The 16640-nt window shown below is 39.4% G+C and overlaps 1 protein-coding gene across 2 annotated transcripts in view; it reads right to left on the minus strand.

The window, feature by feature from the left end:
• Positions 1-16640, minus strand: part of ABCA5 (ATP binding cassette subfamily A member 5) — a 69636-nt gene that overhangs the window by 19505 nt on the left and 33491 nt on the right. For both annotated transcript variants that reach the window (XM_029080129.2, XM_029080131.2), the window contains 12 exons: positions 15761-15871; positions 13080-13255; positions 12227-12346; positions 11030-11168; positions 10213-10303; positions 9924-10063; positions 8625-8744; positions 6919-7120; positions 3839-4008; positions 2606-2733; positions 1860-1997; positions 1085-1198 (listed from right to left, as the gene is read on the minus strand). In XM_029080129.2, the coding sequence (XP_028935962.1) occupies positions 1085-1198; positions 1860-1997; positions 2606-2733; positions 3839-4008; positions 6919-7120; positions 8625-8744; positions 9924-10063; positions 10213-10303; positions 11030-11168; positions 12227-12346; positions 13080-13255; positions 15761-15871 (1649 nt within the window). The remainder of the gene's footprint in view (positions 1-1084; positions 1199-1859; positions 1998-2605; positions 2734-3838; positions 4009-6918; positions 7121-8624; positions 8745-9923; positions 10064-10212; positions 10304-11029; positions 11169-12226; positions 12347-13079; positions 13256-15760; positions 15872-16640) is intronic.

Here is a 16640-nt window from a genome sequence, read left to right on the forward strand (position 1 = left end):
TTGTCCGCCAAAAGCAGTTTACAAAGGCCTTCATTAAAAAAGTCTGAGAGCCTTGCCCAGATGCACGAGTAAAGTACAAACATTTAAAAACTCATCTGTAAAAATGAGGGCTAAAATGTTTGTAGGAGCCCTTAAGGGAGAGATGTAAAATGGGCATAGAACATAGGCGTTACACTTCTTAATAGACTGTTCTCTAAACTGCAGACACACCTCAAAACTGTAATCTTTCCATGGGCAAGCAATGTGTGGACTAATTCTATTGTACTCTCCCAAGTGCTTAGTACTGTGCTCTGCACACAGTGCAATTCTCTGATTTGATCTTTCTTGGGATTCTTGAAGTTCTCCTACACTAAGAGATTCATTCATTCATTCATTCATTCAATAGTACTTATTGAGCGCTTACTATGTGCAGAGCACTGTACTAAGCGCTTGGGATGAACAAGTCGGCAACAGATAGAGACAGTCCCTGCCGTTTGACGGGCTTACAGTCTAATCGGGGGAGACGGACAGACAAGAACAATGGCACTAAAAAGCGTCAAGGGGAAGAACATCTCGTAAAAACAATGGCATTCCTAGCTGTAGTGACAGTTCTACCTACTGGATGTTAAATCACAACTGACTTGAGCAGAAACAGAGACAAATTCCACTATCAAACCAGAACCAGCTCTTTTATCTGACACAGATGTGTGTTTCCCCTTACATTTCACTGAACCATCTGCTTGTTGGTCTAAATTATCCAATCAATTTAATCCCGTCGAATCTGTTATGCAACTTTGTCTGAAAACTACTTACCACACAATCATTTCTTTACCATCACCAGGGGCTGATAACTTTTACATTTTCTCTGCTTTAAACTAACCATCTCCTTGGTAATCCTTCATATTGTTGCTGTATTGTCTCCCAGGTACTTAGTACAGTGCTTTGCACAGAGTAAGAACTCACTAAGTATCATTGATTGGAGTTTCGCTACTGTGGCACTGATAGTGTCAATAATCTCATCTACCAAAGGCAAAGACAGAGTAGTAATACTTCCACCTTGAAAAGTCCAAAACAAATTGGTCTCATTTCTTAATATATGAGTTACCTTATGGTTTTCTGCATTTTCCATGGCAAAATACGGTGGCATAGCAGTGACGATAACTCCAAGCAAGGCAGCTTCAAAATACAGCTCAATTTTGAAAACTGTATCAGTAATTTCCTCAAAAATAACCAAGAATAAAGTAATGAAACCCAAGAATTGCATTAAACCACACTAGCCCTGAAAATAATAAAAAGAGTGCCCCAAAACCCAAAATAAATTAATGTAACTTTGTTTTGGAGGCATATCACTACATGTCGGGGCTACTAACTTATTAAGTCTCAGTGTTTTGAGACCCTAGAATAATTTATCAAAGGAGTTCATGAAATTTCTTTTTCTGGAGATATTTTTAGTTGTTCTATGACTGTAAGGATGGTACTAAACTTAGTGGTTTGTGAAGGATGCCCTTAACCTCAAGAGTCGAGATTTGAAAATGAAAACACATTCAATTTCTACTCATCTTTCACTTTTTTCATATATAGCCTGTAAAAAAAAAAATCTATCTGCCTTCTACAAAACTATCATTACTCTGCCAAATGCTTGTTATACATTCATAAGGACAATTGCCTAGGAAAATTCCTATGTAAAAGGTGCTATGGTATCAGAAATTAAGTCAAGTACCTCAAGGGACCTAATTAAGAAGCCCTCAGCATAAAAGCTTTCTCTTTTCTAATTTACATTTCTTCTATCGTTAACAAATTTAAAGTCATTTTGAATTTTGATTGATTTGATTTGCTCCAAAGCAGATAACGTCCACTTTGGGGGATGGGAATTTACTTACTTGAAAAAATGGGGTGCTCCAGATATGAATTTCTTCAGTCACATTTAAATGATAGAGCATGGAATTGCTAATGATATTCATCAAAACAGGTAAAGAGTAAATCATAGTGCCATTGAAGATAGTGGCAAAGATGTAGCCCTACACAAGACAAAAAAGCACTGCACTCAAGACATACTATGTGCCACTGAATGACTTTTAGATTTTGAATTCCTTTGTCGGAGTAGCTAAACAATTTAAATGTTCAGAAAAACCACATGTTCAATAGCCATTGTGAAAACTTATCAACCCCTCTCCTTCCTTCCCTGGGGCCATTCTCTCCCCACCCAACCCAGCTTCTCAGTCCCCTGCAACCCACCTCCCCAGCTGCTCATGGGATTTCCTGCATCTTGCTTCTACTTTTCCTTAGTTTCCCCTCACTCCCACTTCTCTCTTTTCCCTTCTTAGACAAGAAGCAGAGGGAGAGTTGGAAGAAAAAGGGAAGCAAATGAGAGGAGTTAAACGGGACACCAATTCAGTGTTTTCATTCCAATTGCCTCCATTTCCCTTCTGACTTATTTCTCTCTCCCTCTTCTGCAGACCTCATTCCAAACTGCCTTGGGACTCCATAAACGAGGGCTCTAGAAGCTGACTCTCTCGAGGAAGTCATTTCACATTGCTAGATCCAGCTTCTGCAGGAAAATGCTCATGGGTTGAAACTTTGATACTAGGTTAACAATTAACTGAAAATAAGGGCACACTATTCTTACCTTTCCTGAATGCATTATATTTAAAGCAGCACTATGAGGAGCAGCTGATACATAGTCACTGTCATTAAACATCTTGATGGATATGTTCTGGCTCATGAAGAAGCTAATAAGGTCATCAATGTCTGAATCTGGTTATTAAGAAGAAGAATCAATTTAGGTTAAAAAAAAGCTTCCTTAACACATTTTGAAAACCTCACAGAAAGCTTTTACATTCTCCCAGTAAGCCCACAATTTCCCTACTCCCTCTTCCTTCTGTAGCACCTATGCACTCAGGCCTGTACCTTTTAAGCACTTGATATTCACCCCACAGCACTTACACACATAATATCCAAAATTTATTTCAGTGATTGTGTCCCCCTCTACACTATAAGCTTGTGTGGGCACGGTATGTGTCTACAGTTCTGCTGTATTGCACATGATAAGCCCTCAATCAATACCAATAATATTTCTGCTACTGCCCAAAACTAAGTACTTAAAATTCAAGAATTCAATGTCATACAAGAAAGAGTTTGCAAAAGAACCAGAAATACTTTTTAATGGTGATATGAGGCACAAGAAACATAAGGGAAAAGAGGAAGCAATGTGGAAAATGTTTGAGAAATGTTCAGATAACACCTCAAGGTAAGAGAAGGTCTGAAAACTGCAATATATCTTGGAAATTTTTTTTTACTAGGATAGTCTTTATGCAATCTGGCAATACTTGGGCATTCAATACCCATCCTATTAGTCTATAAAAGCCACGTGGGATAGGGATTGTATCCAACCTCGTTAACTTGTATCTACCCCAGTGCCTAGAACAGTGCTTGGCACAGAGTAAGTGCTTAACAAGTACCATAATTATTATCATCTTTAACAACCCACCATAGCATCATGTACATATTTTATTCTATCTGTAATTTATTTATATTGTCATTATCCCCTGCTGGATTGTAAAGATCCCTGGGGCAGGGATCATGTCTACTAATTTGCTGTCCTCTCCCAAGCGCTTAGTACAGTGGTCTGCACTGACTACATGCTCAATAAATAGTCTTGATTGATTACAACTGGAAGTACACAAGTGTCATTGACTACTCAGCCAAAGCTACATCTCTCAACGTATCTTCTTAACCACTGGGAAGAAGATTGATCCAACATTAAAGCTATTTATATTTAATGCATTTATGTCAAGATATCACCCATGAGTATTTCTAAAACCACCCCAGAAAACGTGTCTTTTTAAAGCAGTGCTCTCACCAGTGGAGTTTTGAAGAAGGAGGCTGGTTTTGTACTTATGAGATCTCTCTCCTGGCTTCAGAAAATACAAATCAGGGCTAAGTCTGACTGGGGCAGCAGAATTCTTAAAGTAACGATGTACCAAAAACATGAAAACTTGAACTGCAAGAAAAATTAGAAGCAGGAGCAACCTGAAAGGAGAAAAAAAGATCATGTGCCTAGTTAGCTCATTTTCCCTAGGGCAGCAGTTCTGCGGAGAAAATGCTTGCGAAGGAACTTTAAAATTCTCAAAGGAGGGGGAAAAAGGAGGATAAAGCCTCTAACACCCTTTCTAACTGTGGTTTTTGTTAAGCACTTTCTATGTGCCAAGAAGTGTGGGCAGGAACTATATCTGTTTATTGTTATATTGTGCTCTTCCAAGCACTTAGTACAGTGTTCTGCACACAGGAAGCACTCAATAAATACAAGTGAATGAATAAATGAACGAATGAACGTAAAGATATTTTTGTTTTAGGTTCTACTCTATAGCATAGCATTTACTGAGTACCTCCATCTTCTACACTTTGACCTACAGCTCATGGTTATTGTTTTTTATGGCATTTGCTAAGCACTTTCTATGTGCCAGGCACTGAAATAAACATTGGGATAGATCCAAGTTAATCAGGTTGGACACAGTCTCTGTCCCACATATATCTCATAGCCTTAATTCCCATTCTACAGATGAGGTAGCTGAGGCTCAGAGAAGTTAAGTGACTTGCTCAAGGCCACACAGAAGTGGCAGAGCTGGGATTAGAACCCAGTTCCTTCTGATTCCTAGGTCCGTGCTCTATCCATTAGGCCACACTGCTTCTCTATATTCTCACGGTCATTTGAAAAGTTGGAGATATTAATATTCAGAAGTAGCTTTAGCTAATGAAGGTTTAACCCAGTCCTATACTTTCAACTTTGCTGTTCTCTCTAAAATACATAAAATGAATTCTGAAAGAGTAACAGCGAATTACAAAGCAAGAAGAAATCTCGTATTGCCTAGTTAAGCATCCTTTTTCACTTAGGCTGTGAACCCCATTTGGGACAGGGAATGAGTCCAGCTGGATGAACTTGTACCCAACCCAGAGCTTAGAACAGTGTTGACACCTAATAAGCACTTAAATACCAGCATTATTATTATGAGAGTTAATAGTTTTGGTATCCTCAGTATCTCACCAACAGAAAGAAAAGAGGAGACCCATTACTAGATTTGAAAGGTTAGCTTTAGTCAGGATATTACAATCTTCTCAAATATGTAGGCAAGCCTGGGAATGAAAACAAAATACACATCTGAAACTTTAAAACAAATCTCTAGAGTGTATTTTCTCTCTTTCTGCCAATACACCTAAATAAACATTTCCTTTCCTTTTGTTTTGGATGTGATTGTACTGATTAAACTTAATGTCAGGGGTGGGGTTTACCCAAGCCAGGTTAAAAAGGCAAACATTGGTTGTGCTGCACTGCCTAAAAGCCGCTTCTCCATTGGCATGTTGCTATTTGGCTCAGTAACTCTTTCTCCTTAAAAGGCTGAGTAGCCAAATGGCAGAGCTGATGCTATTATAGTCCTGCTTAGTTCCCAAGCACTGCTGTCTAAGGAGCACACTTTGAAGTCAACCTTCAGTATGTTATTGAACCTTTCCCCCTCGCCATCGCCACAGTGGATTTTCAGTGTTAAGCTGGCCTAAGGAAGGAGAGGTAGGAAGTAAAGGGAAATAGACCCGGCTGTAGGAAGTTTATCTGATAGAAGGTTAAAGGAGCTGGACTATCTGGTCCTTCTCGAATTTCTTTCTAAACAGCTTGCTGGCTAGTACGTATGGGTTGTAAATTGCTGACCCCTGTGAGAAGTGTGATGGCTGACCAACATTTTGCTATGTTAATCAAGTTGGTTATTCAGTGAAAATGATTGTGACACTGTGTTAATGAAGTAGATCATTTCACAGTGATCATGAGGGCAAAACTTTTAGCAAGTCAATCTGGACACTTTCAAGATAAGCTCTGATAGTAGGTATTCCACCTTGAATTAATGAAAAATATAAAATAAATTATATCCTCTGACATCTTTGGGTATATCTTGGTATATCTTTTAAATTTAGCCTTTCCCTAAGGCTAAAGAACATAATTCTTAAAGCATTCTTAAATATACTTCCTTATACTAAACTATCATAGCTTGGGAGTCAGAGGGCCTGAGTTCTAATTCCAGTTCTGCTACTTGCCTATGTGACCTTGGGCAAGTCACAACTTCTCTGTGCCTCAGTTACTTCACTTGTAAAATGGAGATTAATAACTTGAGAGTTTTCTGGGACAAGTACAGTGACCATCCCAATGATCTTGGATCTACCCCAGCACTTAGTACAGAGCCTGGCATATATAGTGAGTATTTAACAAGTACCATAAAAAAACGCATTGGAGCAGAGTGAAATCTCCTATTAAACTTTTGGATGAGAACCATGCATGAAATCAGGCCTTGAAAAAGACGAATGATAAAGTTTGGAATGCAAACTGGAGAAGATGACATCGATTTGAAACAGGGCCAGGTATACTCAATATGTGTTTGGAGACGATGATAAAGCTCCTAGTTTAAGTTCTATGAAATAACCTTGGCACAGATTTACTACGGTTGCTTATTTTTCATTCTTTATAATAGCAGCTATTTTAGACCTTGACACGTGTCAAATAACCTTTATATATGTTGATGTAAACACTATTTAAATACAGTCATCTAATTTGCATTGAAGAATCCCCGAGTTGAGCCCTCTTTTCTCCAGCTTCCTTTCCCTTCTGCATCCCCTACACTTAGATCTGGGCCCTTTGGCTATTTGGTACTCTTCCCACTTTCAGTCCCAAAGCAGTTGCATACATGTCTACAAATTACTGACTTTATACTAATGCTTGTCTCTCTCTCTAGACTATAAGCTAGTAGTTTGGGGGGGAATGTGTCTACCAAATCTGTGTATTACATTCTCCCAAATCCTTAGTACAGTGCTCTGCACCCATTAAGTGCTCAACAAATAACACTGATTGACTGATGAATCACCTTCTCAGAATTCAGTCAGGAAGGAAGTCGCCATACTTACACAGATCTTATGGATTTGCTTTCCCGTTTTAAGGTAAGGAAATGAAACTTGGCTATGGTGGACACTTGCTGTTTCCAAAGAGCCATAGTGCTCACTGCAGATGATTTGGTTTCAGAGAGTATAAGAAGACTTTGTTCCATCTCATCAAAGGATTTGGAATCCGTTTCTTCTTCGGGCTGCTGCTGATTGAACACACTATAATCTATGGGCAAAAAAGAAAGGCAGGGAATTGAAACACTGAACCATCTCAAATGGCACACCGCTTTCATCTGGGAAAAATTGTAGAGTTAGGACGAAGCCCACATTTATGTATACCTTGATGCTCAGAGGACAAGAAAGTTTTGCTATGATTCATGCTAATGGTCCAAAACACAAAAAGATGCACCTTGACTTCTATGGTATTTCAGTCATAGTTTCAGTTACACAGAATTAACCGAGCCTACTTTGGTTCACTCTAGAGACTCACTTGGACATGGGGCAGTTTGTCACTTTCCTCCCCACTTGCACCACTTTGGCCCTCCTATCTTGACTCTCCTTTTTCGCCTTTAAAAATTTGAACCCTTTATCATTAGCTCTAGGAGCCACAACAACAGTGATACCCACCCCTAGACCGTAAGCTTGTTGGGGGAAGGGAATGTCTCTCCCAAGCGCTTAGTACACTGCTCTACACATAATCGGCACTCAATAAATACGACTGGCTGACTGACGGGTGAAATAGAAGAAAACAGATTTGCCTTTCATGTAGAAAGTGAAAATGTTGGCTTGGTTGCTAAAGGTCCATCCTCTGTGGGGACATTTTATGGCCTGAACAAAATTAATCAACGGTATTTATTGAGCACTGATTTTATGCAGAGCGCTGTACTAAATGTGCATGTAGTGAAGAAAATGGAAGCAGCAGTGAATGCAAGTGCAACTAGAGAGTTTAAAACGCTATCACAGAAAAAGAGAGAGAGCAGTAGATGTGTGGGCTGAAGATTACAGGATGAGAGGGAAAAAATGGTTGCATTGGGTAAGCCAATGGTAAGATAAAAAGCTAAATATAGCCCTCTTACAACAAGATCTCTGTAGTGTAGCCAAGGATTCAGATCTTGTTCACTCTCAACATCAGTTAAAGTTGGGAATTATTTTAAATTTAATTAACATTTTTTAAAAAATAATACCTGAATAGGATAAATTAGGAAAGTCATCTTATAAATCTGGAAATTAAACTCTAGACTACGCATTTTACAGATTTCTATAATCACTGTGTCAACTGAGGTCCAAATGTAACCAAGTCACCATATTCTTTTAACTTGCTACCTCAAAGCATGACTTTTGAGATTACTGGGTTTTTTGCATTTATTTTTAATGGAGTTGGAGCTTCTTGAGTGATTAAACAAATTCAATAAAAACCAAAGCAAAAATAATGGTTAATTCAATTCCTTATTCATATAGCAAGTAATGTGGAGAGGTTATTAATCCAGAGAAAAATATATTGTGAAATTTATAATGTAAAGATGAATTCAAGCAAAGAAGTGGAAAGAGAGCATGAAGTCTGACCCCTCTCTTCTAACCAAATGAGACAAGTTCTCTATGGAGCAATCTGTGTTTTCAAATCACCCCCCACTGTTCATTATGAAAACAGACCAGGTATTTTTTAACACGCTTAAATACAATTTTATTTTCTTGAAATTCCCACTTTGAAAGCAACAGTATTTGTTTTTTACCTGCTTGATCAATTTCCGCTTCAACTTCCAGCTTTAGGAACACATCTTCCAAAGTTGTCATGGAAACCCCATAAGAAATAACACCCAAATTGGAATGAATGTCCAGATCAGAAAACAAACCTAAAAATGGAAATGAATGTGTAAATTTTTCAACACAACCATGCTTGTCATCCAATATTTTTCAGAAGGCATTTACGATCAAACATTTCCCTACTGGGGCAACAAGATAACTCCCACAAAATTGGGGAATGGAAGGGTAATGGGACTCAAAAAGTTAAGACAGATTCAAAAGCCAGTCTGTTATAGTCCGGCATGAGAGATGGAATTTATCTATAGTCTAAAAAAAAAAAAATCAATTTTTTAAGACTTTTTTAAAGATTTTTTTTAAGCAATTGAGAAGAGAGGTCAAAAGTATCGGCGATCACAAAAGGATCTGGAATTTGGCAATGTCAAGGCTACAAGGTGGCAAGCCAGAATCCATTTCTAACCATTAGTCTTGGGACTACCGAAAACCTGGACTCACTTCCAAGGAGCCAAGAAGATTGGGTTACAATGTCTAAACCCATGTGGATCGAAAGCACTGGATGTTGAAGGTGGAAGCAAGGTTCTGATGGACTTTTCTTAAACTCACAAAACCTTGTACTGCTAGACCTTCTTTCCCCCCACCCCTTCAGCCTCCCCCAGCCCTGCTCCTCATTCCAATACTGCCAGGGATCAAGGGAACAAAAGGACAGGATTGGGAATCATTAGGGATTGGGATGGGGAATGGGATCCTGCAAAAGGTCAATCCTGATTTTGACCTCCAGCCCTATCTTCAGCAGGTCTAACAGAGCCATGGACTGAGGGAAGATGGGTAGCCCATCCAAGCCACTATCACTACGATCAATTCCTCCACACAGATTTTCGGTTCTGAAGCGTTCAAGACAGTACCAAGACTCATCCTTGGTTCTCGACTGGAGATGCCATCATTAAGTATCTTAGACAGGAAGGGACTTGAGGCCCTAAGACCCTCAGAGAACAGCATTTTTCTTTTGTTCATCTTCCTTTGAGCATAGGTTTTCCATTAAAAGTCAAGAGAGATCTTGAGGAAAAGAAAATCCCAGTTTTGACAGATTTATGGCCCTAATGATAAATTAAAAATACCAGTTTTCATGTTCATGTCATTCGACTGCCAAGACTTGGACCCTTGAAATATGCTGTTCCATGGAACATATTCACTGAGCTTTCTCAGCATTCTGAATTTCTTTCATACAAAACACTGCTTCCCATATTTTCCTTCTTCTGTGATATTTCTGTTACCTGAAAACTTGTCCATGTCTTTAAATGGCAAACTGTAAACAAGCTGCTGTTCCGTTTGTTGTAATAAATTGGCACCAGGAATATGCTGAGTAACCAAGGATGACAGAGATTCCACAATACAATATCGGTCAATGTGCATGCTAAAAAAAAAAAATCCAGATCAGAGCTACAAAGCAAAAATAGTTATTTAAAACACTTGTTTTGGATGCAAATGAATACGACACAAAGTAGATAAAAGTAAAATCGAACATCAAAAGATTATTAAATAGGCTAATAGTTAAAATAATACCTTAGGCGGTAGCCAATTCCCCATTTACTCTTGAGAAAGAGAGAAGAGCCAACACATTTCAGCATCCCTTGTGATATCACAGCTTTCCGATCTGGAACCAAAAACCTGGCACTTTAATTTGAGAAACCTCATATCCCTTCCAAACAATCTTTGTACTAATACATACATTTTTTATGTCAAACAGTATAAATGTTCCGCTCTACAGATAGAAGGGACCTGCCCAATACAATCATATCCATAATAATTACTGGGCACTTGCTGTATGCAGAGCACTGTACTAAGCCCTTGGGAGAACACAACACAGAAGAGTGGGTAGGCATGTTCTTTCCTCACAAGGAGTTATTGGTATAGAGGGGTTATCTCATCTGTAAAATGCCGATTAAGACTGTGAGCCCCATGTGAGACAGGAGCTGTTTCCAAGCTGATGACCTTGCCTCTAACCCAGTGCTTAGAATAGTGCCTGACCCATAGTAAGTGCTTAACAAATACCAAAAAAAGTGGGGGGGGAGGGGGGGAGAACGGGACAAAGAAAGACGCTAATATAAATAAATACAACTGGGCAAACCAGTAGAAAAACCTTAATATGGAGACTTTCCAACTTCAGGTTCTTCTTAAAACTATAAATCCCTTATACCTAGGTTGCAGATGTTTCCTTACCTGAAGCAAATGGTGTCATTCAAAAATTACATGGCTTCTAGCCCCCTTGAGCCATTTCAACTCTTAGAGACCAGGAAAGATGTAGCGTAGCTCCAACACCATGTCTCTGCTCTTTTTCCTATTCCACACTCCTATCCACCTCATCAATCACAGAACTCACCAGCAAGAATGTCTGCTTCATCCATAAAATGAGTACTGAATACTATCACTCGATTGGCTTTGCGGTATTTCAGAAGATTCCAGACAATATGACGCGAACATGGGTCCATTCCAGCAGTTGGTTCATCTAGTAGTAGAACCTAGGTGGAAATGAATGGGTTATAACAAACAGAAAAAAACTTTAAAATCCGACTAGAAACTGAGTGTGACTATAAAATTGGCATGCAAAAGGTGGAAAGTTGCACTTTCTATTTCACCTATTTCAAACGAGAAAATAAGTATAGTTTCAGAGGAATAAATCCACCCTCAATGATTTAGCAGTTTATCGAATTTGAGACCTTAAAGACACTGAGGAGTCGAAGATGTCAAGGTTGTGGACTGCTGGAAAAGGTGCTGAGGTTATCCACTGAGTTGGGAACATTAGGAGAAGTGGATTTAGGAGGAGAGACAGAAGTTCAATTTTAGAGAAGTTCAATTCTAGTTGTTCATTCAATTGCATTTATTGAGTGCTTACTATGCACAGAGCACTGTACTCAACACTTGGGAGAGTACAATGCAACAATAAGCAGACACATTCCTTGCCCACAACAAGCTGGGAAGACATTCATGTGGATGAGTCCTGGAGCCAAGAGGAAATGCACAATTGCACAGTATATGATAATTTGGAACTGGAGAGATAAGTTTGAGAGACATCCACGTAAAGCATATGAAACCATGAGAGTAGAGAACCGCCTTAAGGGAGGGTGGGTAGAGCAAAAAGAATAAGGAGACCCAGAACAAGATCTCAGGCTTCAAAGAGCCATCAGATCAGACTAAAGAAGAGCAGTCAGAGAGGAAGGAGGAGAAGCGTAGGAACACATCTTGTCAGTGCAAGCCAAAGTCAAGCAGTGTTTCTAGGAGGGAGAAGTCAAAAATGTCTAGGATGGCATATAGGCACTGATGACAGACTGTGCTGTGTCAGAAGTGGAGGGTCAAAACCTGATTGTAGTGGTACACGAAGAGAGTCGCCAGAAAAGAAGGCAGCATTTCAGTGCGAAGGAATGAAAGAAAGCAGATGGGTCTGGAGGGAGTGGTAGAATCTAGAAAAGACTTTGTGGATAGGGAAGACTATTTTATTTGACAGTAAAGGGCAAGGAATCTTTTAAGATCTGAGTGACTAGAGTTTCAGGTAATAACACAGTTGTGAATATTCATTTACCTTGGGATTCCCAAGAACAGCAATTCCTAATGACAACTTCCTTTTTTGACCACCACTTAATTTTTTAGCTTGGTTGTCTTTGATGGGTTGCATGTCCAAATCAAGTAAAACCTTTTGCACCTTTGAAAGAAAAAAGGGCCAAATGCTATTAAATTGAGCCAGGTATTAACATGATTACTGGCACAAATTTAACATTTTCTTTTCATAAGATTCTTTTTGAATACTTTTCCCAGTGCAGAAAAATTCTGGCACATGCAAGGCGCTGCAAAGCCCTGTACAAGTAATGCAAGATAAAGAAAACCAGTACTACTAGTGATAATATTTAAGCACTTACTATGTGCCAAATGCTGTACTAAGCACTAAAGTAAATACATTCATTCATTCAATCGTATTTATTGAGCGCTTACTGTGCGCGGAGTACTGTACTAAGTGCTTGGAATGTACAATTCGGCAAGAGAGACAATCCCTGCCCAACAACTGGCACATGGTCGTCTAAAAGATACAAGATCACCACATTGTAGAGAGCCCCTGTCCCACATGAAGCTCACAATCTAAATAGGAAGGCAAACCCATATTCAATTCTTATTTTACAGCTGAGGAAACTGAGGCCCAGAAAAGTTAAGTAACTTGCCCAAGGTCACATAGCAGGCAAGCCAGGATTATAATCACATCTTCTGACTCTCAGGCCTGGGCTCTTTCCACTAGGCCATGCTTCTCAGTCATGTAAAATAAAACCTTACCTTAGAAAGTTCAACCTAATTCTTAGTTTGTGCGATGGAAAGGTACTGGACATTGCCTCAATTTTAACACCAAATATAAAAGATGCAAAACTGAATATTTCTAGATAACATACTTCTTGTATTATGTTATCGGCTGGAATCCCTTTGATTGAAGCCAATATCGATAAATTCTCTTCCACTGTTAGTACATCAAAATGTATGTCTAACTGTGGACAAACACCAGTCATTTTTCTTGCTTCCAACATTTCATCAATTTCTGAAACTCTATGACCATAGATTGATGCAAACCCTAAATAAGAAATATAAAATAAAAATGTTTAAATATCTAAACATTTAGTCATGAACGAGTTTTCCTTTTATAATACTGTCCTGGGAAAAAAGGGTCTCTTATTAAAAGACTAGGGAAATGGGAAGAACCAGAAAGCACACACTCTTTAGAATTCATTCTCGGCATCAAGATTTATTCTTCACCAACTAGTGATCTCTCCTTGCACCCAGAAACATTTTTTTTTTTAGAAAAAGAGAATCAAAAGCAAAGGCTGAAAAATGCAAAGAAAGTATTTTGAAAAACTTGCTATGGTTCTATTTAACTCAAGTAGAGACTCTTTATTTGAAAAGTTAAGTAATACATAGTAATTTGACTCTGTGGTTTCATCTCTCATATCCCTTTCCCTGCCATATCCTGCCAGTTTTTCCTGCACAATTCCAAGGTCGGCCTCTTCCCCTCTACCCTTCTACCCTGCTGTTAGAATTTCTGGTCTTTCCACAGCCAGACTTGCATTAGCCTCCTCACCCATCTGCCAGACTACAACCTCTCCCCATTCCAAATGACACTACCCACCACTTCTTGGATCATCTTCTTGAAGCACTGCTTGGGTGACATCTCTCCTCTCCTCCAAAGCCTCTGCTGACTTCCTGTGTCTCTTTGGATCAAATCAAACTCCTCACGATCGGCTTCAGGGCTCTCCGCCATCTGGCCCTACCTTACCCATCTACTCTATTGTCCCGCTATTTCCCTACTCGCTGTCTTTATTCCTCCCAAGTCAAGCTTCTAGCTGCAACCTGCTCTTGATTCTCTTGCCCCCCTCCCTGGATCATTCATACTTTTCTCCCAGCCTGGGACCCCCTCCTGCCTCTCATCAGAGATCAATCGATGGAATTCATTGAGCACTTATACTAGGCAGAGCTCTGTACTAAGTGTTTGGGAGAGTGTAATAGAGTACAGTTGGTAGATATGATCCCTACTCTCAAGAAGCTTAGTGTGGGGGGACAGATATAAAATAAAGAAAGCTCTCCAAATATTCAGATCTCTTCTATAATGCCTCTTCCTAACAAGCTTTCTCCAAATAATCTCCCAGAACCTTGAGCCTTATCAACCCTGTGGCTAATTTTGGCACTACTCTGCACTTCTCTCCCTTTGAGGACAGGGAATGGGCCACTTCATTATTCTGTACTTCACAAGTATCTAATGTAGTTCACTGCATCAAGGGGATGCTCAATAAATGCTACTACTAACCTCTAGATATTGTGGAAATATAGAATTGCCATTTTACAGATAGAGAGCCATCATGGAACTCATACTTTGGAATTTTTGTAGGAGTAACTGTTTAAACTGTTGTCAACTAAATTACCTTGGGGGCTTGGGTTGTTTTTTTCCTGAACTACACAAATAGAGTTCCCCGGATCTGAAAGCAAGTCCCACTTGGCAGAATCTCCACTCTGGAGCTAGGGCCACTAGGGCCAGGGGTCATCTCCAAACTTTGAGATGATCAAGTGAGGGTAAAGTGAGTCAACTGCTCCAAAGGGTTGCTCCTGCAAGGAGTGATTAAGAAGGAAGGGGAGCAGAGGGGGAAGAAACGTAATCATAAAAAAATAGGGTGGCTTCAAAGGGCTCCTCGACACCACAGCCCAGACTCAGATAGCTGTATTTTATATGAATTTTTGTCTCCAACTCTAGACTGTGAACTCCTTGTGGACAGGGAACATATCTACCAATGCATATGCATCACACTTGCCCAAGCACTTAGCATAGTGCTCTGCCCACAGGAGGTGCTCAATAAATAAGATAGGTTGAAAAAAGGGGACTTGCTTAGCTCCAGGATCCAACAGTTCTGCTCTACTCTGTGCAAATCCCACTTGCAGATAACTGGAAATGCTTCATAAGGCTTCCAACATTGTTCCTTCCCCCTTTATTCTTCTAAGGTAGAGATGAGCAACTTTTTTCTATCTACTACTTTCAAAAATAAAGACGGTAGTAATATACACAGTATATGGACAAGAATGCAACATAAGTCTGACAGCTATCTCAGACCACTGGTGTTATATTACTATGCACTAATTTTTAAACTTCATCCAATTTTATGCATATTTAAGAAAATGGTGTTTCTCACTGGAAAAAAACCATCATTTCCTTTGGCCTAGCATTAACAAAAAAAACGGCATGGATAAAAGAGGGAGGGAAATGCATCTTTTTGGAAACAGATGCTAGTTCCAAAATGCCCATAATATAAAAAATGAAGAAAAGACTAACACTGCATTTTCAAAGGAGAGAAGTAGGAGGTCAGAATACAGTGTGGTGTATTTTTTTTACAATATGTGTTAGGCATTGTTCTACACACTGGGGTAGAAACAAGTTAATCAGGTTGGACATGGTCCCTGCCCCACATGGGGCTCACTGTCTGAGTCTTGCCAGAGCAAAAGTGATAAAAGCATCAAAGTGAGAACTTCCTTTGAACAGCTCACAAGGCCACAGCATTCCCAATCATTTTCTTCTGCTTCAAAAAGCATAACTTACCATCCGACGGCGGGCAGAGACCACAAAGAATATTCATCAAGGTGCTTTTTCCTGTTCCACTGTGGCCAAGGAGGGCTGTAATCTGACCCTCATACATGTCAAAAGACAAATCTAATCCATAAAAAAGAAAACCAGAAAATATCATCAATGTGGTGGGTGGAACCTCAAAGTCAAATGTTAAATATTTTTAGAATCCTGTTACTTGAGGAAACTTGCATTGTGGGTCAATTCAAATAAGTATATTCAGTTGAAATTACGTCCTGCTGCGGGATGAGTTGCTTATCGTCAAACAACTGAGCAACGAATGAAGAAAGAACTCTTTCACCATCTGTCAGGTGAAGAAGTGTGGGAATCTTCACTGAAAGCAACTACAGGCTTAAAACTGGCTTCAGATTGACATTAGGGAAAAAAGGCTATTTAAAGATAATGTACGTATGTTCACGAATCATGAAATGTGCTGATGTAACAGTTGCCACAAAAATATAAATTGTCAAATCTGTGGTGTTTCCAGTGACAATGTCCTGAAAGCTGGACAGTGAAAAAACAGGACAGAAAGAACATTGATTCTTTTGAAATGTGGTGTTGGGGAAGGCTTTGCGAATTTACCATGGATGGCCCAGAAAACAAACAAATGGATTTTGGAGCAAATTAAACCAAAGTGATCGTTGGAAGGCCAAATGAATCGACTTAGATTGGCATATTTTGGACACATAACCAGGAGGACTAATTCTCCAGAGAAGACACTAATGCCAGGAAAAGTCCAGGGAAAATGTGGAAGAGGCAGGCCAGCAGCTAGATGGACAGAGACCACAACAACAACGGAATAACCATTAGAAAGGTTTCAGATTATGGCAGAGGACAGGACGTTCTGGAGAAAGCA

This window comes from Ornithorhynchus anatinus, chromosome 15, assembly GCF_004115215.2.
Source record: "Ornithorhynchus anatinus isolate Pmale09 chromosome 15, mOrnAna1.pri.v4, whole genome shotgun sequence".
Classification (NCBI taxonomy): domain Eukaryota; kingdom Metazoa; phylum Chordata; class Mammalia; order Monotremata; family Ornithorhynchidae; genus Ornithorhynchus; species Ornithorhynchus anatinus.